General features: G+C 44.3%; 2 protein-coding genes across 2 annotated transcripts in view; both read right to left on the bottom strand.

Moving 5' to 3' along the window:
* Positions 1-15427, bottom strand: part of LOC121586611 (fibroblast growth factor receptor-like 1) — a 72591-nt gene extending 57164 nt beyond the window's left edge. The window contains exons 1-2 of the mRNA XM_041903448.2: positions 14932-15427; positions 13683-13779 (exon numbers count right to left, since the gene is read on the bottom strand). Of these exons, the coding sequence (XP_041759382.1) occupies positions 13683-13746 (64 nt within the window). The 5' untranslated portion in view covers positions 13747-13779; positions 14932-15427. The remainder of the gene's footprint in view (positions 1-13682; positions 13780-14931) is intronic.
* A 3840-nt stretch (positions 15428-19267) lies between these two features.
* On the bottom strand, positions 19268-22852 carry LOC121536139 (E3 ubiquitin-protein ligase RNF4). Its single transcript, XM_041843427.1, has 8 exons — positions 22774-22852; positions 21889-22013; positions 21323-21461; positions 21170-21246; positions 20992-21004; positions 20727-20850; positions 20500-20551; positions 19268-20392 (listed from the first exon to the last, which is right to left on the bottom strand). The coding sequence occupies exons 2-8, from the start codon at positions 21898-21900 to the stop codon at positions 20243-20245; spliced, it is 567 nt and encodes a 188-aa protein (XP_041699361.1). The 5' UTR covers positions 21901-22013; positions 22774-22852; the 3' UTR covers positions 19268-20242.
* Between the last annotated feature and the right edge of the window lie 1287 nt (positions 22853-24139).

Here is a 24139-nt window from a genome sequence, read left to right as displayed (position 1 = left end):
AGGTATACTGTTTGCAACAAGGCACTTAAGTAATAATGCAAAAAATGTGGCAAAAAAATGAACTTTTGGTCCTGAATACTAAGCGTTATGTTTGGGGCAAATCCAATACAACACATCACTGGGTACCACTCTCCATATTTTCAAGCATGGTGGTGGCTGCATCTTGTTATGGGTATGCATGTAATTGGCAAGGACTAGGGATTTTTTGTTGTTGTTGTATAAACAGAGACAGAATACAGCTAAGCACAGACAAAATACTAGAGGAGAGCCTGGTTCAGTCTTCTTTCCAACAAACACTGGGAGACGAATTCACCTTACAGCAGGACAATAACCTAAAACACAAGGCCAAATAAACACTGGAGTTGCTTAACAAGACGACCTTGAATGTTCCTGAGTATTGTATAATCCAGGTGTGCAAAGCTCTTAGAGACTTAACCAAAAAGACTCACAGCTGTAATCACTGCCAAAGGTGTTTCTAACATGCATTGTCTCAGGGGGGTGAATACTTACAGTGCCTTGAAAAAGTATTTACCCCTTTCTAATTTTCTCTACTTATTATATTTTTTATACTGAAAGTTATCAGATGTCCAACCAAAACCTAATATTAGATAAAGGGAACCTGAGTGAACAAATACCACAACAATTTCATACTTATATCATGGGACATATGTCATCCAAAAAGTTACACTTTTGAATCATCTGTCCATAGAAGTCCCCCTCAGGAGACTGAAAAGATTTGGCATGGGTCCCCAGATCCTCAAATAGTTATACAGCTGCACCATCGAGAGCATCCTGACTGGTTGCATCACCGCCTGGTATGGCAACTGCTCTGCCTCCGACCGCAAGGCACTACAGAGGGTAGTGCGTACGGCCCAGTACATCACCGGGGCCAAGCTTGCTGCCATCCAGGACCTCTATACCAGGCGGTGTCAGAGGAAGGCCCTAAAAATTGCCAAAGACTCCAGCCACCCTAGTCATAGCCTGTTCTCTCTGCTACCGTACGGCAAGCGGTACTGGAGCGCCAAGTCTAGGTCCAAAAGGCTTCTTAACAGCTTCTAACCCCAAGCCATAAGACTCCTGAACAGCTAATCAAATGGTACACTGCTGCTACTCTCTGTTTATTATCTATGCAGTCACTTTACCTCTACCTACATGTACATATTACCGCAATTACCTCGACTAACCTGTGACCCCGTACATTCACTCTGTATGCATACCCCCTGTATATAGCCTCGTTACTGTTATTTTATTAATAATATAATAATATAATAATAATAATATAATTATTGGTGCTCTTTAATTATTGGTGCTCTTTAATTATTTGTTATTTCTCTATTTGTTATTTTTTACTTCAGTTTATTTAGTAAATACTTTCTTAACACTTATTTTTCGTAAAACTGCATTGTTGGTTAAGGGCTTGTAAGTAAGCATTTCACTGTAAGGTTGAATTTGGCGCATGTGACAAATACAATTTGATTTGATTTTTGATTTGATTTAGAACATTCTTCCAAAAGTCTTTTTGACAAGCTTGAGTCAACTTTTTGGACGACATGGGTCCCATTTTGCCTTGCGAAAACCAAACATTGCATTCCACAGTAAGAACCTGATACCAACGGTCAAGCATGGTGGTGGTAGTGTGATGGCCTACCGAGTGGCGCAGTGGTCTAAGAGATGTGCCACTAGAGATCCTGGTTCGAATCCAGGCTCTGTCGTAGCCGGCCGTGACCGGGAGACCCATGGTGCGGCGCACAAGTCGTCCAGGGTAGGGGAGGGAATGGCTGGCAGGGATGTAGCTCAGTTGGTAGAGCATGGCGTTTGCAACGCCAGGGTTGTGGGTTCGATTCCCACGGGGGGTATGAAAAAAATAAAAAATAATAATAATGTATGCACTCACTAACTGTAAGTCACTCTGGATAAGAGTGTCTGCTAAATGACGTAAATGTAATGGTTTGGGGATGCTTTGCTGCCTCAGGACCTGGATGACTTGCCTTAATAGAAGGAACCATTAATTCTGCTCTGTATCAGAGAATTCTACAGGAGAATGTCAGGCCATCCGTCTGTGAGCTGAAGCTGAAGCGCAGCTGGTTCATGCAACAAGACAATGATCCAAAACACACAATCAAAATGGCTAAAAAGCAACAAATTTGACGTTTTGGAACGGCCTAGTCAAAGTCCAGACCTAATACCAATTGAGATGTTGTGGCAGGACTTGAAACGAGCAGTTCATGCTTGAAAACCCAGAAATGTTGCTGAGTTAAAGCAGTTCTGTATGCAAGAGTGGGTCAAAATTCCTCCACAGGGATGTGCGAGACTGATCAACAACTATAGGAAGCATATGGTTGCAGTCATTGAAGCTAAGTGTAAGGGGGCAATTACTTTTTCACACAGGGGAATTGGGTGTTGCATAACTTTGTTAATTCAATAGATAAAATAAGTAACATTTTTGTTAGTTATTTGTAAACTCAGGTTGCCTTCATCTAATATTAGGTTTTGATTTAAGATTTGATAACATACAGTATCAAACATTTTCACAAATAGAGAAAATCAGAAAGGGTGCAAATACTTTTTCACGGCAATGTATTTAATTAATTTTAGATTTCTGCATTTTTCTTCCACTTTGACATTCAAGTATTTTGTGTAGATCGTTGACCAAAAATGACAATTAAATTTACATTTTAGTCATTTAGCAGACGCTCTTATCCAGAGCGACTTACAGTGAGTGCATACATTATTTAATTTTTCATACTGGCCCCCAGTGGGAATCGAACACACAACCCTGGCGTTGCAAACGCAATGCTCTACCAACTGGGCTACATCCCTGCCGGCCATTCCCTCCCCTACCCTGGACGACGCTGGGCCAATTGTGCGCCGCCCCATGGGTCTCCCGGTCGCGGCCGGCTACGACAGAGCCTGGATTCAAACCAGGATCTCTAGTGGCACAGCTAGCACTGCGATGCAGTGCCTTAGACCCCGAGTAGCGCAGTGGTCTAAGAGTATTCCATTTTAATTCCACTTTGTAACACAACAAAATGTGGAAAAAGTCCCGGGGTGTGAATACTCTCTGAAGGCACACATACAGTTGAAGTCGGAAGTTTACATACACTTAGGTGTCATTTGGAGTCATTCAAAATAGTTTTTCAACCACTCCACAAATGTCTTGTTAACAAACTATAGTTTTGGAAAGTCGGTTAGGACATGTAGTTTGTGCATGACACAAGTAATTTTTCCAACAATTGTTTACAGAAAGATTATTTCACTTATAATTCACTGTATCACAATTAAAGTGGATCAAAAGTTTACATACACTAAGTTCACTGTGCCTTTAAACAGCTTGGAAAATTCCAGAAAATGATGTCATGGCTTTAGAAGCTTTGGTGGGCGAAAAGTGCAAATCAATCCCAGAACAACAGCAAAGGACCTTGTGAAGATGCTGGAGGAAACAGGTACAAAAGTATCTACAGTGGGGAGAACAAGTATTTGATACACTGCTGATTTTGCAGGTTTTCCTACTTACAAAGCATGTAGAGGTCTGTAATTTTTATCATAGGTACACTTCAACTGTGAGAGACGGAATCTAAAACAAAAATCCAGAAAATCACATTGTATGATTTTTAAGTAATTAATTTTCATTTTATTGCTTGACATAAGTATTTGATACATCAGAAAAGCAGAATTTAATTTTTGGTACAGAAACCTTTGTTTGCAATTACAGAGATCATACGTTTCCTGTAGGTCTTGACCAGGTTTGCACACACTGCAGCAGGGATTTTGGCCCACTCCTCCATACAGACCTTCTCCAGATCCTTCAGGTTTCGGGGCTGTCGCTGGGCAATACGGATTTTCAGCTCCCTCCAAAGAATTTCTATTGGGTTCAGGTCTGGAGACTGGCTAGGCCACTCCAGGACCTTGACATGCTTCTTACGGAGCCACTCCTTAGTTGCCCTGGCTGTGTGTTTCGGGTCGTTGTCATGCTGGAAGACCCAGCCACGACCCATCTTCAATGCTCTTACTGAGGGAAGGAGGTTGTTGGCCAAGATCTCGCGATACATGGCCCCATCCATCCTCCCCTCAATATGGTGCAGTCGTCCTGTCCCCTTTGCAGAAAAGCATCCCCAAAGAATGATGTTTCCACCTCCATGCTTCACGGTTGGGATGGTGTTCTTGGGGTTGTACTCATCCTTCTTCTTCCTCCAAACACGGCGAGTGGAGTTTAGACCAAAAAGCTCTATTTTTGTCTCATCAGACCACATGACCTTCTTCCATTCCTCCTCTGGATCATCCAGATGGTCATTGGCAAACTTCAGACGGGTCTGGACCTTGCGTGCGCTGCAGGATTTTAATCCATGACGGCGTAGTGTGTTACTAATGGTTTTCTTTGAGACTGTGGTCCCAGCTCTCTTCAGGTCATTGACCAGGTCCTGCCGTGTAGTTCTGGGCTGATCCCTCACCTTCCTCATGATCATTGATGCCCCAAGAGGTGAGATCTTGCATGGAGCCCCAGAACGAGGGTGATTGACCGTCATCTTGAACTTCTTCCATTTTCTAATAATTGCGCCAACAGTTGTTGCCTTCTCACCAAGCTGCTTGCCTATTGTCCTGTAGCCCATCCCAGCCTTGTGCAGGTCTACAATTTTATCCCTGATGTCCTTACACAGCTCTCTGGTCTTGGCCATTGTGGAGAGGTTGGAGACTGTTTGATTGAGTGTGTGGACAGGTGTTGTCACGATCGTCGTTAGATGAAGCGGACCAAGGCGCAGCGTGATATGCGTACATACTTTATTAAATGTACAACACGAACCAAAACAACAAAACAAACGATACGTGAAGTCCTGGGTTGAACACAAACCTTCCGGAACAAGATCCCACAAAATAACAGTGCCAAACAGGCTGCCCAAGTATGGTCCCCAATCAGAGACAACAAGCTACAGCTGCCTCTGATTGGGAACCACCCTGGCCAACATAGATATACACAAACTAGAACACAAACCTAGAAAACTAAACAATGAAACCTACACACCCTGGCTCAACATATAATAGTCCCCAGAGCCAGGGCGTGACAGTACCCCCCCCCCAAAGGCGCGGACTGCGACCGCGCCAACCAAACACAACAGGGGAGGGGCCGGGTGGGCATTCCGCCTCGGAGGCGGATCCGGCTCCGGGCGTGACCACCACTCTCTCGCTACCCCCCCGTAGCGCCCCTGGTCTGGTCTGGCCCCGCTGGCCGGAGCTGGACTGGACACCGGTGGAGCGGATTGCTCTTGCTCCGGAGTGGAGCAGCTGACCGGTGCCGGACCAGGCACCGGTGGAACAGGCACGGGCTGTGCCGGACTGACGACGCGCACCACTGGCTTGGTGCGGGGAGCAGGTACGGGCAGGACCGGGCCGAACCGGGCTGACGACGTGCACCACTGGCTTGGTGCGGGGAGCAGGAACAGGCCGGACTGGCGACGCGCACCACAGGCTTGGTGCGAGGGACAGGAACAGGCCGGACCGTACTGGTAACACACCCCAGTACCTCTCGCCGTGCCTCTACACTCTCCTTCCCCCTCATGACCAATGGCCCCCGTAACCTGGTGGCCTCCTCTCCTTGTCCGCAAACTCGCCCTGTAGCTGCCTCCAGCAGCCCCGTCGTCCATGCCGTGTGCCCCCCCAAAATTTTTTATTGGGGTTGCCTCTCGCCTGTCCGACGACGGCCCGGTTGGCGCCGCTTCTCCTCTCCTGCCTGGGCACCCTCCCTCATCGCCCTCCGGTAGCGGACGGCCTCCTCCTCCGTGATCTTCCCCCAACCGAGGAGGACATCCACTAGAGTAACCTCCTGTTCCTTACCCGGCGTTTGTTCCTGAACACGCTGCTTGGTCCTGTTTTGGTGGGATCTTCTGTCACGATCGTTGTAAGAGGCAGACCAAGGCGCAGCGTGATAGGCGTACATATTTTAATGAGTACTTTACACCAACAACAAAACGATACGTGAAGTCTAAAGGTTCACCAACACAAACCTATACAGAACAAGATCCCACAATACTAAAGTGCCAAAAGGCTGCCTAAGTATGGTCCCCAATCAGAGACAACGAGCTACAGCTGTCTCTGATTGGGAACCACCCTGGCCAACATAGATATGAACGATCTAGAACAGACCCAATGAAAACTAAACATAACAAGTCCACTACCTGGCTCAACATTTAAGAGTCCCCAGAGCCAGGGCGTGACTGGTGTCTTTTATACAGGTAACAAGTTCAAACAGGTGCAGTTAATACAGGTAATGATTGGAGAAAAGGAGGGCTTCTTAAAGAAAAACTAACAGGTCTGTGAGAGCCGGAATTCTTACTGGTTGGTAGGTGATCAAATACTTATGTCATGCAATAAAATGCAAATTAATTACTTAAAAATAATACAATGTGATTTTCTGGATTTTTGTTTTAGATTCCGTCTCTCACAGTTGAAGTGTACCTATGATAAAAATTACAGACCTCTACATTCTTTGTAAGTAGGGAAACCTGCAAAATCGGCAGTGTATCAAATACTTGTTCTCCCCACTGTATATCCACAGTAAAACGAGTCCTATATCGACATAACCTGAAAGGCCGCTCAGCAAGGAAGAAGCCACTGCTCCAAAACCGCCATAAAAAAGCCAGACTATGGTTTGCAACTGCACATGGGGACAAAGATCATACTTTTTGGAGAAATGTCCTCTGGTCTGATGAAACAAAAATAGAACTGTTTGGCCATAATGACCATCGTTATGTTTGGAGGAAAAAGGGGGTTGTTTGCAAGCCGAAGAACACCATCCCAACCGTGAAGCACTGGGGTGGCAGCATCATGCTGTGGGGGTGCTTTGCTGCAGGAGGGACTGGTGCACTTCACAAAATAGATGGCATCATGAGAAAGGAAAATTATGTGGATATATTGAAGCAACATCTCAAGACATCAATCAGGAAGTTAAAGCTTGGTTGCAAATGGGTCTTCCAAATGGACAATGACCCCAAGCATACTTCCAAAGGTGTGGCAAAATGGCTTAAGGACAACAAAGTCAAGGTATTGGAGTGGCCATCACAAAGCCCTGACCTCAATCCTATAGAAAATGTGTGGGCAGAACTGAAAAAGTGTGTGCGAGCAAGGAGGCCAACAAACCTGACTCAGTTACACCAGCTCTGTCAGGAGGAATGGGCCAAAATTCACCCAACTTATTGTGGGAAGCTTGTGGAAGGCTCCCCGAAACATTTGACCCAAGTTAAACAATTTAAAGGCAATGTTACCAAATACTAATTGAGTGTATGTAGACTTCTGACCCACTGGGAATGTGATGAAATAAATAAAAGCTGAAATAAATCATTCTCTCTACTATTATTCTGACATTTCACATTCTTAAAATAAAGTGGTGATCCTAACTGACCTAAGACAGGGAATGTTCACTAGGATGAAATGTCAGGAATTGTGAAAAACTGAGTTTAAATGTATTTGGCTAAGGTGTATGTAAACTTCCGACTTCAACAGTACATATCGAGGAAAAAAGAGAGGGATGAATAAATGCAGAAAAAGCTGAATCTGCAGGAGGACTGGTGTGTTATTGTAAGTCCCTGGTGAGAGGTCAGGCATGCACACTCCCTGCTGCCCTCTGACCCTTCCTCTGTAGCAATGACCAAACACAGGCTCCAGGCCCCCAACAATAAGCTATTGTTTCACCACTGTACGACACAATGCACTGTTCTGTCCGTGAGAGTATGAGGTGTCCCAGCCTCCTCACCCTCCTGCTGCCCAGCCTCCTAAACCTCCTGCTGCCCAGCCTCCTCACCCTCCTGCTGCCCAGCCTCCTAACCCTCCTGCTCCCCAGCCTCTTCACCCTCCTGCTGCCCAGCCTCCTCACCCTCCTGCTGCCCAGCCTTCTCACCCTCCTGCTGCCCAGCCTCCTAACCCTCCTGATGCCCAGCCTCCTCACCCTCCTGCTGCCCAGTCTCCTCACCCTCCTGCTGCCCAGCCTTCTCACCCTCCTGCTGCCCAGCCTCCTCACCCTCCTGCTGCCCAGCCTTCTCACCCTCCTGCTGCCCAGCCTCCTAACCCTCCTGATGCCCAGCCTCCTCACCCTCCTGCTGTCCATCCTCCTTACCCTCTTGCTGCCCAGCTTCCTCACCCTCCTGCTGCCCAGCCTCCTTACCCTCCTGCTGCCCAGCCTCCTAACCCTCCTGTGCCCAGCCTCCTCACCCTCCTGATGCCCAGCCTCCTCACCCTCCTGATGCCCAGCCTCCTCACCCTCCTGATGCCCAGCCTCCTCAACCTCCTGATGCCCAGTCTCCTAACCCTCCTGATGCCCAGCCTCCTCACCCTCCTGCTGCCCAGCCTCCTCACCCTCCTGCTGTCCAGCCTCATCACCCTCCTGATGCCCAGCCTCCTCACCCTCCTGATGCCCAGCCTCCTCACCCTCCTGATGCCCAGCCATAGCTGTGTCTGATCTAGACTAAACAGACCTCTAGTCTGCCTGTCTGTCTGTCTGTCTATGCTGTGGCTATTTCAGGCTGGAAAGATCGTGCTCAGTATGTCAGTGTGGGTGTGGCATAATTCCAATGAATCCACAACAATATAAAGATGTTGCTTTCAGTGGCTGATGTGTTTGCAACATCAATGGACGCAGACTGGGGTAGAGGCCGCTGGCTAGCCAAATGGAAGTAATGTCAGACAAGACTGGAGGATTGCAGGGAGGACTGAGGAAAACAGTAGGCCAGTTGGAATGCAGGAGAACTTTCTATCTTTCCCTCTCCAATTGTAATGCAAATGCTATGTACCTGAAGTGTTTTACACCTCTATTCTAATTGAGCTGTTTTTCCTCACTCCTACACAGGGCACCTATCCCAGTCCCATTGAACACCATGATTCTGTACCAGGAGGACTAGCGCAGGGCTTCCCCATCCCACCCTCTGCCATTGTGGGATAAAAACCCCTGAGGTGTCTTGATGGACACATTAAAACACAAACACCAGACGTGCTAAGCTAACATTGACTTTATCTGAGCTCCCGTTTAATTCAGTTCCTTTTGAAGCCGGACTTTGTTTCCTAATCAGCACATCATCAACCCAGCAACATGCTGTTCCCAGTCTTAAATCAATTTACGACCTCCTGGGTAACACAGCTTCATTACTGGGGAATGTGATTAGCAGCCCAACGCTAATAAGAAGAGGTGAGAGAAAAATGGTTGCTGTGTAAACACCATATGACATGCTAATAACCACTTTATGGCCTGTAGTCTGACAGAAGCCTTGCTCAATGGATCTATCCTCCTCATTGAGATGAACTGGAGCAGAGCTCTCATTCCTCACTCACACTCAGCTCTGTTTGTCACGTCTGGAAGACGGTTTATGTCTGAGCTTTGCCTGATGGTTTTGTGTGCATCGTTACCTGGAAATGCCTATAGGAATTTATTATAACATTGTAATATAGTATTTACATTTTATGACACATTTGTCTCAATACACACACTTTTCAATTGGCATTGTTAATAACATTGACTTTAACCAAGACATATGCATCAATCCCTATTCTAAATTTAACTACTGTTTGCTTAACCCACACTCCAGGCTGTGGATATTCTCTAGTTTTCTACAGAGCTGTGAAGGGCTGTGAATGGACAAAAGGCTACCCAGTGGCTCAGCTATGTTTCTCCAACACTCTAAATTAACTTCACACATTCCCTCTGGCTTAGAGCTAGCCATAAACTGCTGCAGTGGGAGGAGTGTGAGGTGAGAAGGGAGAGATGGAGGGGGGGACGGAGGAAGTGCTGGATGGAAAGAGGGAGAGATGGAAGGAAGGAGGGAGGGAGAGATGGAAGGAGGGAGAGATGGAAGGGAGGGAGGGAGGGACTCAACCTCATCTCAGTTTCTATTGACTTTAAGAAGGCTCAGAGGAATACAAGAAAGTTCGATAAGCAGACTGTATTTATTTTCATTATTATTATTTGCTCAATCATGAATCCTGGAAGGCTGCCTCTCATTGACACACCAGCATGTAGCCGCACGGTGGTCCTAGTTTGTACAAACAGCACAACAGGCTCCTACAAACCCAACAGTATCACCTCCAAAAGTCCCCACATCTCCACGTGTCCATACGGCTGCCCGTCTCCATTGTCTAAATGCAACACTGCTAGTATTTAGTCTACATTTGCGGGACCAAGATCATGTGCTTCATAATGAGTTTGACTTTACTAAACTAGACAACGATACCTGAGTGAATGCAGTTCAATTTCATTTGTGATCATGATTTAGTTTTTTAACTGTGTTATGGTAACTATCCAATGAATTATTTGTTTCCCTATTTAGTTGGCACAGATGTTAATACCCACATTTCTGCATTAATAGTCTCTGTCTCGACCATGCACACCCTGAATCATTGCATAAGCTTATACAGTTCATATGCCTCTCTGGCAGCTGGGCCCAAACTGTGCTTCCGCTTGCAGTGGAAAATATTTGTCATCTGACGTGATATTCTGCATTCCCCGTGCACCAAGGACACACAGGAACAGCAAACTCTTAATCAGGAGGGATAACTCAAATGGGGTCGAGGGTTATTGCTGTTCCATTGGAAAGACAGTGACATTTTAGTCATTTAGCAGACGCTCTTATCCAGAGCCACTAGGATTAAGGGCCTTGCTCAAGGGCACATTGACAGATTTTTCACCTAGTCGTCTCGGGGATTCGAACCAGCAACCTTTCAAAATGCATTCCCTTCTCCACATCATAGCAATCAACCTGAACTCTCAAAAAAGTGTTGTTACGTGTCCTGTAGTTTTGAAAGTATGTTCCTTTTCTATTCCTGAAGTTCCCATCTGAAGGTATCAAACTCAGGTCACAAAATAATTATATAATGTAAGCAAATGTTTTCCATGAAGAGAAGTATGTTGATGTGGACTCAAGCTTTTCTACTGTATGTTGAGTTGCCATTGTTGACCCTCCACAGTATGTCCAAAGCCCAGCATTGGGTCAAATGGAGTGCAAAGTATCTCAGATCACGTGGAGAATAATCTCTGATTCGGTTTCAGTATCTCTGAGGTATTTAGTTTTCTGTACAACCACCATGCTTGTCTCTGTTTTATCAAACCTGTCATATCAGACTTTATGAAAAAGGGAAGAAGTTTGTTTCTCTAATATCCGCATGCCATCATCTATCTCTCCTCTGTGAACCCAGTGAGGCGCTAGCTAGGCTAACCCAGTGAGGCGCTAGCTAGGCTAACCCAGTGAGGCGCTAGCTAGGCTAACCCAGTGAGGCGCTAGCTAGGCTAACCCAGTGAGGCGCTAGCTAGGCTAACCCAGTGAGTAACACCCTCCGATATCATCACCAGGAAGACAGATTGTCTCTTCTACCTTTAAGCCCACAGCTATCCTTGCCGCCTTGCTCCATTCACGATCGGAAACGCTGTGGCATTGCACAGCAAACAAACATAATTACCTAATCTAATCGCATTGCTCTCTATGGGTCTCTGTTTACTTTTGCCTAAGTGTCTCCATGACTGCTCGGCTGTGTGACTGTGAATGCTGCATTGTTCAGGCCAGGGCCCTCACTGATCCAATCTGCCTGAGCGCTGTGCGTTTGGCTCCCCCATGCCCCCTTGCATTCCCGACAGACAGACAGACAGACAGACAGACAGACAGACAGACAGACAGACACAGACAGAGACAGGCAGACAGACCAGAGGTCTGTTGAGTCTAGGTCAGACACAGCTATGGCTGGGCAGCAGGAGGGTGAGGAGGCTGGGCAGAAGGAGGGTGTGGAGGCTGGGCAGCAGGAGGGTGTGGAGGCTGGACAGCAGGAGGGTGAGGAGGCTGGGCAACAGGAGGGTGAGGAGGCTGGGCAGCAGGAGGGTGAGGAGGCTGGGCAGCAGGAGGGTGAGGAGGCTGGACAGCAGGAGGGTGAGGAGGCTGGGCAGCAGGAGGGTGAGGAGGCTGGGCAGCAGGAGGGTGAGGAGGCTGGGCAGCAGGAGGGTGAGGAGGCTGGACAGCAGGAGGGTGAGCAGGAGGGTGAGGAGGCTGGGCAGCAGGAGGGTGAGGAGGCTGGACAGCAGGAGGGTGAGGAGGCTGGGCAGCAGGAGGGTGAGGAGGCTGGGCAGCAGGAGGTTGAGGAGGCTGGGCGGCAGGAGGGTGAGGAGGCTGGACGGCAGGAGGGTGAGGAGGCTGGACAGTAGGAGGGTGAGGAGGCTGGGCAGCAGGAGGGTGAGGAGGCTGGGCAGCAGGAGGGTGAGGAGGCTGGGAAGCAGGAGGTTGAGGAGGCTGGGCGGCAGGAGGGTGAGGAGGCTGGACAGCAGGAGGGTGAGGAGGCTGGACAGCAGGAGGGTGAGGAGGCTGGGCAGCAGGAGGGTGAGGAGGCTGGACAGCAGGAGGGTGAGGAGGCTGGGCAGCAGGAGGGTGAGGAGGCTGGACAGCAGGAGGGTGAGGACTACACTCTATCTGCATGTCTCACTTGACACTTGCACACTGCACTGCAGTCAAAAGGTGTGATCTAGGCAGGGTCCATTAGAAAACAGAGGGTACCAAAGGCTGTGTGATCTAGGCAGGGTCCGTTAGAAAACAGAGGGTACCAAAGGCTGTGTGATCTAGGCAGGGTCCGTTAGAAAACAGAGAGTACCAAAGGCTGTGTGATCTAGGCAAGGTCCGTTAGAAAACAGAGAGTACCAAAGGCTGTGTGATCTAGGCAAGGTCCGTTAGAAAACGGAGGGTACCAAAGGCTGTGTGATCTAGGCAGGGTCCGTTAGAAAACAGAGAGTACCAAAGGCTGTGTGATCTAGGCAGGGTCCATTACAAAATGGAGGGTAGGCCCTTGGCTTGAATGGACTATACCACTAACTTGAGTTACACAACTACAATTTTGTTCAGAAAAATAGAAAGTTGTGAATCAGCTTTTAGTAGATATCATCAGTCCTCACTGTGGTGAGGCACTTTTTGAAGATGGTTGCCTACAGATCTACTTAAAGGGTAACTCTGAGGCCCAATTTCAGCCTTTGCCCAACCACAAAATGCTCATAAATATTCATTTTAGGGGTGGGTAAACTTTGTTGTACCTGATCCAAACACTTTCTCACCAAAGCATACTTACCAGAAGTCCACTGGCACGCTCTGAGTTCAAATCACCCACGGGCGCAAAAAAGGTTTAATAATCACCTTGAAAATGAAGATTAGAGGCTCAATTCAATACAATCCGCATTGCAGGATTTACACAGTAGCTCTTTATCCAATGGTCAAATTAACTCACAGATTTGTCTTGGGTTCTGTATAAAAACGTACAACTACTACCAGGGCGACTCCTCTCACAGGTACGCTTTCACTTTTCAGAATTAGAAGTGTGTGGGCACGGGATGAATACTGTAAATAAAGGATTTGAAAAATGTATATCTGCCCCATACAGGATTAGAAATCACAACTATTGAACTATGAGCCAACTGTCTTATCGGACTGCGCCACCAATCCGCCATAGCGGTTAGGAAGAAATACAACGACTTGACATGACCACCAGTTATCTATTTCTTGTTTCAAAATATATCACTTTTGCAACAAACTGTCAAAATGAAGACCAGAATTCAGGTGTCTCATAATAACTAAGCCTTAAACATCTGGTTTTCCATGAAAAAATGGGTTTTTCATCAAAGTTACTCTTTAAACACTTTCAGTTGTTATTGTTCCTTACTACTAAGTTACTAAGTTACTACTCACCCCGTGCACAGTCCGACAACAGGATTATTTCACAAATCAGCAGGCAACTCCATAAACGCACCATTCTTTCTGGATCGAAGGCTTCAACACTTCAAATCTGGGATAAGAAACAACAAGACAATTCACAGTGAGGAGAGGAGGAGGAGAGGAGGAGAGGAGAGGAGGAGGAGAGGAGGAGAGGAGAGGAAGGGAAGTGCAACAACACATACTGGTATTATCCATATCATCTCTAAGTTACTAAATACTGTTTTACAACACAACAATATTATTTCTTAGAGACCTTTCTTTGGAAGTGGGATAGTCAAGGCATTGAGTAAATATAACATAATTACAGTCTTGTAACTAGTGACATTAAAACAAGTTGTTAATCATTTAACAGACTGAAAAATACAAGACTTCTGTTCCCAACACTACAAAATGTGTTTCTGGAAAAGCAATTTAGGCTTTTTATTCATGAACTTCATTCAAATGAGCAGCTCTTATTCTGTCCATATGACCCTCTGTTTCTGGTTAGAGGAGATATTCTTTCTGTCATTTGAAATCAGTCATGAACATCCTTTAGAGTTTTGCATTGACTCTTTGATCAAACCCATCAACATAACATAACATTGAACATTATATTAAAGCATCTGCTATTGGGGAACTAGGCATGTCCTCCTAACTCACTGTCTTAGAATTGGTTATAGATGCTGCTGTATAAACTACCGTTAATCTACCTGCTATGAACCATCCACATAGATCATAAAATAATTATTTGTCCTATGTGAGTTGGGTCACGGCCAGGGTCATCATTGTCCAGCGCCCCTGGAGAAATTAGGATTAAGTGCCTTGCTCGATAGATTTTTCACGTTATCGACTCGGGGGTTCGAACTACCTTTCGGTTCCTGACCCAACGCGCTAAACGCTAGGCTACTTTCCGCTCTAGATCAGTGACACATGGTGAATCAGTGGAATGACAACATTCTACACTCAGATGTTGACAACAAATAATAGCTTTTATAAGGTAATATAGACTAACTATAATTTATGATGAACACAAGCATATTGATTTATACAATACAGCTGTGTACTGTTCTATTACGAAACATTAGTAATAATCTGTAGTATCAATTAAAAATTGGCTACTTACGCATTTTTTTATTGCAGGTCTACAACAAACATGCATCCTTCTAAAATCAGCTGCTTAAAAAGAATCACATTGTAACCAGGCCAATAACACATGTTAAAATAATACAAGTTAGTGACTTACTTGAAATGTCCTGCAGCAATGATATGTCTTGAATCTGTTTCACACTAACAGCAAGTCTATCATTCTTATTGCCTTTACATTTGCATCAAATGTGATTTAATCCAAATAATCAACAAATCAATATCCACTAAATGTTGAACTGCACGCACTGTCGCTCAAGTATCGGTGGCTGAGTTACTGAAAACAATTGTACCCTCCAACACAAAGAACACTATAAATCGACAATATCAAACATGCGAGCGATCAAATCTGGCTATAGTATTTTGAATGACAGTCATCACATAACGCTCGTGCGAGACCACCACACCAGACAGAACGCGTGCTTAAAGACTAAATAAATAAAAGCCCTCTGCTTGCGGTAGGCTACAGTTAACTCATACCCTTTTCAATTTCAGTAGGCCTAATCTGTTTATTTATTTTTTTATCGCAATTTCCATTTACAATAATTTAGCTAGCAGACCTTGCCATACAGTGATCGACCGCAGGCAAACAAACAGCGGAGTGGGAAAGGCGGTCCATCCCAGCTCGGAACTTTTGCCCAATCACAGTGTAGCCTTAGTAGCAGCTACTCAACACATTTTAAGAATTAACTCTTTCCTATTAGGCTACGCTTAGGGCGGTTCTGCTGATAACATGGACTACATCATAATAATAAAATATATGCGTCATAATAAAAAATAAAAAATATAGGCTAACATTCATAATCACAAAATATAACGAAACATGAATTACAATGTAATAAATGCATTATAATGTAATTACAATGTAATGATAGAGTTGATATTCAATTGAACTTCTATAAATTTGATTTTGCCACTATGTAATCAGACACATTGATTAATGATTGAAATTGTATGGTTTAGATGTTAAAAACACACACTTGCCTAACATAGAAAATTGGTCAAAAACATTCATAAGAGAAAATAGTTATTTAAATAAACATTGTAATATGACAAAGGGTCATTTTATTAGACCCAGATTAAGCCCCGATTAAAACATGCTCGATGTAAAATCTCTATTGAGAATGTACTCCTGGACTAGGTTAAATCTGGGTCCAGGAAATCGGCCCTATGTGCTTCGTAATACATTTATCAAGTAACACAACCGATGCACTGAGAAGGAACATTAGGAGAGGAACCTGCATTAATAGTAACTCATTTAATTTGTCAAGCACTTCTCACACCCAAGGCGCTGGAGAAAATAAAACATGTAATACAAATAATAATAAAAACAATTCAGAACACAGAATATATTAAGCAGACAACAAGGCGCAGTGGTCTAAGGCGCCGCATCGCAGTGCTAACTGTGCCACTAGAGATCCTGGTTCGAATCCAGGCTCTGTCGCAGCCGGCCGCGACCGGGAGACTCATGGGCGGCGCACAATTGGCCCAGCGTCGTCCAGGGTAGGGGAGGGAATGGCCGGCAGGGATGTAGCTCAGTTGATAGAGCATGGCGTTTGCAACGCCAGGGTTGTGGGTTCGATTCCCACGGGGGGCCAGTATAAAAAAAAAATATATGTATTCACTAACTGTAAGTCGCTCTGGATAAGAGCGTCTGCTAAATGACTTAAATGTATATACAGGTGTTGTCAGATCCAGTGGGCAGGAGAACTGAATTAACAGAGGTCTTCGAAAGCTTTTCTGAACAGCTAGGTCTTTAGCTGTTCCTTAAACGAGGCCAGTGACTCTGCAGCACTGACAGTGACTGGAAGTGTGTTCCACAGCTGAGGAGCTGCACAACTGAAAGCCCTGTCACCCATAGTTTGTAGTCTGCTGTGGGGATGCTGAAGGGAGATGGACCTGGAGGAGCGAAGGGTGCAGGATGGTAGGATGAGGTCAAACAGGTACTTGGGTCCAGAGTTTTGGATAGCTTGGTAGGTGTGAATCAGGATTTTAAAGTCAATGCATGAGCATATGGGGAGCCAGTGGAGGTTGAACAGCACTGGAGTGATGTGCTCACGGGGGAAGGTGTGGGTGAGGACAAGTGCAGCACAGTTCTGGACATATTGTAGCCTGTTTAGACACTTGGCAGATGCACCAACAAACAGAGCTATACAATAGTCCAGGCAGAACGAGACACAGGCGTGGATGAGTCGCTCAGCTGTAGGTTGTGACAACATAGCTCGTAACCTGGCAATGTTCCGTAGATGGAAAAATCCAAGTTTGGTCACACTTTTCATGTGGGCCTCAAACAAGAGCGGACTGTCAAATATCACACCCAGGTTGAGAACCTCACTGGACAGGAGGACCTTGTCCTTGACACCAATATATCAATTATCATTGATCCTACTTGAATGAAAGCACTTGTAGTCAAAACAATGTTTGCTTCTTTGCTCTCAAACTCTAAAGCACAGAAAACAACTGAAGGGGATTTTCACACAGACAAGTTCAATAGTTGCCCTCAAATAACAGTTGAATCCATTGACATAGAGCAGCTGTTATATTGTCAATATATATTATAATATACTGTATATCCCTCATGCTTAGAGTGCATTTGGAAAGTATGCAGACCCCTTGACTTTTTCCACATTTTGTTACGTTACAGCCTTAATCTAAAATGGATAAAATTGTCCCCCCCCCCCATAATGACAAAGCAAAACAGGCATTTACATAAGTATTCAGACCCTTTACTCAGTACTTTGATGAAGCACCTTTGGCAGCGATTACAGCCTAGCCTAGAGTCTTCTTGGGTATGATGCTAAAAGCTTGGCACACCTGTATTTGTGGTCTTCTCTGCAGATCCTCTCAAGCTCTGTCAGTTTTGATGGGGAGCATCGCTGCACAGCTATTTTCAGGTCTCTCCAGAGACGTTCGATCTGGTTCAAGTCCGGCCTCTGGCTGGGCCACTCAAGGACATTCAGAGACTTGTCCTGAAGCCACTCCTGCGTTGTCTTGGCTGTGTGCTTAGGGTCATGGTCCTGTTGGAAGGTGAACCTTAGCCCTAGTCTGAGGTCCTGAGCGCTCTGGAGCAGGTTTTCATTAAGGATATCTCTGTACTTTTCTCCGTTAATCTTTCCCTCGATCCTGAATAGTCTCCCAGTCTCTGCCGCTGAAAATCATCCCCACAGCATGATGCTGCCACCACCATGCTTCACCGTAGGGATGGTGCCAGGTTTCCTCCAGACGTGATGCTTGGCATTCAGGCCAAAGAGTTCAATCTTGGTTTCATCACACCAGAGAATCTTGTTTCTCATGGTCTGAGTCCTTTAGGTACCTTTTGGTAAACTCCAAGCAGGCTGTCATGTGTGGCTTTCGTCTGGCCACTCTACCATAAAGGCCTGATCGTTTGAGTGCTGCAGAGATGGTTGTCCTTCTGGAAGGTTCTTCCATCTCCACAGAGGAACTCTGGAGCTCTGTCAGAGTGACCATCAGGTTCTTGGTCACCTCCCTGACCAAGGCCCTTCTCCCCCAATTGCTCAGTTTGGCCGGGTGGCCAGCTCTGGGAAGAGTCTTGGTGGTTCCAAACTTCTTCCACTCAAGAATGATGGAGGCCACCGTGTTCTTTGCGACCTTCAATGCTGCAGACATTTTTTAGTACCCTTCCCCAGATCTGTGCCTCGACACAATCCTGTCTCGGAGCTCTACGGACAATTCCTTTGACCTTATGGCTTGGTTTTTGCTCTGACATGCACTGTCAACTGTGAGACCTTATATAGACAGGTGTGTGCCTTTCCAAATCATGTCCATTCAATTGAATTTACCACAGGTGGACTCCAATCAAGTTGTAGAAACATCTCAAGGCTGATCAGTGGAAACAGGATGCACCTGATCTCAATTTCTCATAGTAAAGGGTCTGAATACTTATGCAAATAAGGTATTTCTAGTCTCATAGCAAAGGGTCTGAATTATGAGGCATTGTGTGTAGATTGATGAGGAAATGTTTTATTTAATCAATTTCAGAATAAGGCTGTAACGTAACAAAATGTGGAAAAAGTCAAGGGGTCTGAATACTTTCCAAATGCACTGTGTATATACATATATATTTTTTAAATCATGTTCAAAAATGGGTAAGAATTCAATGACATTATGCTATTTCTATGGTTTAATTACATAAAGTGAAATGTCTTAATGACCTTGGTAGGATGCTTTTGTGTTTATCCTATGGATTCTTGGACAACAGAGCATGTGCAAAAAGATACTGACCCTTAGTGGAGATTTGAGGGAATGCATGCCACAAATGAGTCAGCCAACAGTAACCGGTAGTCCAAAATATTTAAAAAAAATATTCAAAAGTTACAAATTAAGTGTTAAGTCGATGATATATATCTCAACAATGTATTATCCTATCTTAGGGTCCCTTCTCACAGTCTCTGTCACAAAGACACCTGAAACAATACTTTGAATCAACATTTTTATTGAACCTTAAATTAACTGATCCTTTATTTATCTATCCACACATACATACACAACATTATTTACAACAATGGTGATGTCCAAATTCAAGCAACACCCACCATTCAGACATCCACCTACTAAGCAGCAATAAATCAGACATTTCTACTTGAGTTAAGAGTCTCCTCATTGTCATTAGTGGCAATATGTAACTTTTTGGGCAACCAGACCAAATTCACATAGAAATGTGGGTTATAGATCTATCATTCTACTTGAAAGTCTAAGAAGCAGTAGATCTGTTCTATATGCACTATTTCTATGCTTCCCGTTCTTAAGTATTTTGCTTTCAGTTTTGTACACCAGCTTAAAAAAGCTGAAACAATATTTTTGGTTATGGAAAATATATTTCACAGCGGTTTAGATGGTGCAATGATTCTCTACACTATACTAGCTTATTTTGTCACAAACTGAAATTAGGCAAACTATTAAGAGCTAGCAACCAGGAAATGTTGTCGCGATTTCTGCATAGTGCAACTTAAGTGCCATTCACATGTGATTGCCATCAACACAACATGTGACTTAAGATATTACAAAATAAAAAGCGCAAGATAACAGTTGCTAAATGAAAATACAATTTAAAATGTGGCATTTAATTCAAACAGTATCTGATCAAAGGGAATATAGCTTCTGAGCTTAGTTATTTTCTTGGTTGTGGTCACTGGTAATGGAGATCCACAACGATCTGATTACTATGAAATGAATGACCAGCAGTAATAGGTGGAAGAACTGTCAAAAAATGTAGGTGAATGTGTGCTGGCATAAGAGTGAGTCATGTAGAAGAAACATCGGTCAGATGTGTATGTGAAAGAAAAGGGTATGCTTATGTCCAGTAGGGGGCAGTGATATAGTCAGGTATGATTAAAAGTGTTACAGGTTTGGAGAGGGTGAAACCAGTGGATGAATCTCATGGGTGTTTGGTGTCAGATGTATATGGGGTGGTATTGCTTGTGGGTGAGTTTCTTTCTGCAGGTTGGGCAAGTGTGGGATCTCGACAGTGAGTCGCGGAGGCACTGACTGCAGAACAGGTGACCACATTTTGTGGAGACCACTAGTCTCCCACTTTCAATGATCTAGAGGAAGAGGAGAAAGGGCTCTTAGTTGTGCGGACAAATTCACATTCTGGTTGCTACACAGCAATTACAGAACCTTTACACACAATGAAGTATGCTTCTCTTACCTCAGCATAGGCATCCATACACACTGGGCAGCTGACTGTACCTGGGGTAGACCTGTAGAAGAGAAGAGACCCAACTCAAGATCATGATTTCAGTGGTCACATGCCAATATTATGAGTGGATAAATGGATGGATGAGATTGATGCTTTAATGTGCCCTATTCTTTATTTTACAGTTTTATATGTCATCTGATGAGATTAGCATGGTCAGAGAGGTTGTTAGTTAGTACCTGGCACTACTGCTGGCCTGTAGAGAGGATAGGAGGTCAGCACTGAGGCCTCCATTGGTATCCCCCTCCTCATCACTGCTCAGCACGTAACTCTCACCGCCAGCTCCACGTCTGCCCCGAAGCCCTGATATATGCCATTTAGCAGATAGACAAACTCACAGTTAGAAAAATGCATGTTTGATGTAGTGATGAATACTTACCTGAGGGTCAAAACATATAGTTAATCTAAATATAATTGCTGTGATTGAGGAAAACAATGAATTACCTTCATCGAAAACCTGGTCTCCCATTCGCAATCATGCAGTGGTGGAAAAGAGGAAAATTGAAACATAAAATGTCAACATTTCAGTTTTTAAACAGTGACAAAAGCTTATTCTTATCAATACATTTAAAACAGCTAATGTATACATCATTATTTGCATAAAGAGAGCTCCCAAACTCACCACCACAGAATCATTGTTGGTCAAGTCAACCACAGTTGGATCAGAACCTTCACATGTCAAGTCCACCACCTCCTCACCTGCACAGACAAAAGAAGGGTTAGAAACCTATCCATAATCAACCAGAGAGAAAGGCATAAAGCCATTGGTACTCACTGCTAGTCCTGCTGCTCTCCAGCACAGCAATGGTCTCAGCAGCGGCTGCTGCACGAGGTGGCACAGTGGTGGTGACTCTGCTACTCTTGGCTGTGCGTCTGGAACTTGAGGGGGCTCCAGTCCTTCTCTTCCTCTGTGTCTGTGACAAAGCACTGATTCTTAGTAACCAGAGCCCTTAGCATAAATGAAAATAAAACTGAAGGTTTTGGCGGGTTATCACATGGCTGTGGTAGGAATGTAGGCCTACAACGAACACTACACATTGGCTGCTACCGTAGGCTGAATGATAGAACAGCTATTTCCATGTTAAAATGTTATGGGATGAATTTTCTCCATTGTTTTTTTATGGTAGGCCACTCTGGTAGGGCCACATTGTGATCAAATAGCCACAGTAGCCTACTTGGCCACTGTTAAAACTAACTTAAAGCAGGTACAGCGTCAGTGTTCACAGTAAACACACGCTGGAAGTTGCACAGAATTTTCACAATGTTCAAGTATGTGCTCAGCAGAATTGACATTTGCCAAGTGCATAAAAAAATGAGAGGGGTGTAAAGGTGAGGACTTACTGTACTGCTCATTTCGTGACAGGGAAGGTGTGGGTGAAATCGGCCAAATGTCACTTAGCTATAGTACACGCTTACAAATCCACTTCTGTTCCAACTCAAGCTCTTGAGACCAATTTAACAATAATCTGGGGAAATAAAATAAACCAATGACGTTACAAAACAAGCAGACACATCTGATAACCACAACACACACCGGTCTGAACACAACACATGCCATTCTGAACACAACACACCAGGCATGAGCCTTTACAATATTTAGTAAATTTTTGTTGACAATCTGAAACCTATTAGCTAGATAATAAAACCAAACAAAGCCACAACCCATCTCAGTCTCTGTGCTTCTCTGCTTAGAGAAATAAAACGTGAGTTTTGATAGCTAGCTACGTTTAGCCATAAACATTTAATAACTAACCCATTGTGGTGTGGTTAAGCTGCTGTGATAACAAAAACTGTTGGTTAGCTAGCTAGTTAGCTAATGAACTTAACTTGCCTATTTGCTTGGTCTGAGCAGGGCAGCTCATCAAGCGCAGGCTTATCTCGAGAACATGGTCCTTAACACGGGTTATTAAGCATGACGTATCTAAACAACTTGCTAAAGTATCTGGTTATCACAAACGCAGTGGATAATGAAAACATGCGCTAACTAGAATTAAAACTAGCTAGCGAACAAAGAATAGACAACTGTCTAGCAAAGCCAGCTAACTTAGCTAGCTAGTAATGCTAACACGCTCTATGCAAACTCTAGCACCTTGTAAGAAAGGCTTACAACCTGAGTCAGCTTTACCTTTACCTAACATTTACAAAAACATTCAACATTTGGGTGAGTGACTGGTGATAGCTAGATGTATGCAATTATAAATAACCCAGTTTTAAAACGGTACACACCTTTTCAATCACTTTTTGAAAGACAACATCCCGTCTCCTGCAGCCTGCTAACCAAATACAACGGAAACGCTTCTTCTACTTCTTTGGGGTTGGGTTGGCGGATCGCATCCAACTTTTAAAGTGCACACACCGCCATCTACTGTACTGGAGTGTGAGGCCAGTCACAAAGAAGAAGAAGAAGAAGAAGAAGAAGAAGAGCTGGGTACGTTGGACGGGGACACGTTTTAATACAATAAAAAGCCTCTCATTTTACATGGTTCTGTGAAGCCAAGTTGAGACCAGTGTATTGCATTTAATTTCGTCTTTGACTTAAGTAAAATATATTTCAGTAGTAAACAGCGAAACAAGAACGAGTCCCAGACAGTTCACAATATAAAATACCAGAGGGGCATCGTTTACTTGGCTACCTAAATTATTGAGATCATCTGGTTATCACAAGTTTTTGGAATACATTGAGTTCATTGACAAAACAGACCATGGGACGCCTTTTCACACGAATATTTATTTGTCAAAGGTCCGCGGTGGGTCTGTGTAAACTATGCGGTTATATTGGAGACAGGTTTATAGCAGTGAATGTCATCTGTTAATTTACTGTTATAGTATTTCTAAGTAGAAGCCATATCAGCCAGGGAAAATAATTGTTCTCACTTTATGATAGCACATTCAGATTTTTCTGCCTGACTTTACCTGAATTGTTAGGATTTTCATGTGATCACAACAAAACTACTAATTTTGCTCAAATAGAGGGCAAACTACCCGCCCTCCAGGACACCAACAGCACCCGGTCGAGGCCAAAAAGATAATCAAGGACATCAACCACCCGGGCCACTGCCTGTTCACCCCGCTATTATCCAGAAGGCGAGGTCAGTACAGGTGCATCAAAGTTGGGACCGAGAGAATGAAAAACAGCTTATATTTCAAGGCCATCAGACCGTTAAATAGCCATCACTAGCACATTAGAGGCTGCTGCTGCCTATTGAAATCACTGGTCACTTTAAGAAATGGAACACTAGTCATTTGAATAATGTTTAGATATCTTCCATTACTCATCTCATATGTATATACTGTATTCTATACTATTCTACTGTATCTTTGTCATTGCTTGTCCATATATGTAAATATTCTTAAATTCAATTTCTTACTTAGATTTGTGTGAATTGGGTATATGTTGTGAAATTGTTAGATATTACTTGTTAGATATTACTGCACTGTCAGAGCTAGAAGCACAAGCATTTCGCTACACCCGCAATAACATCTGCTAAACACGTGTATGTGACAAATAAAATTTGATTTGATTTGATGAGATATATCATTAAATTGTCTTTTTGAAAAGATGGGCCTGGTTGAGAATATAACATTCTGTTTT

Source organism: Coregonus clupeaformis, chromosome 2 (assembly GCF_020615455.1).
Source record: "Coregonus clupeaformis isolate EN_2021a chromosome 2, ASM2061545v1, whole genome shotgun sequence".
NCBI classification, from domain to species: Eukaryota; Metazoa; Chordata; class Actinopteri; order Salmoniformes; family Salmonidae; genus Coregonus; species Coregonus clupeaformis.
This window is presented reverse-complemented; position numbering and strand designations above follow the sequence as displayed.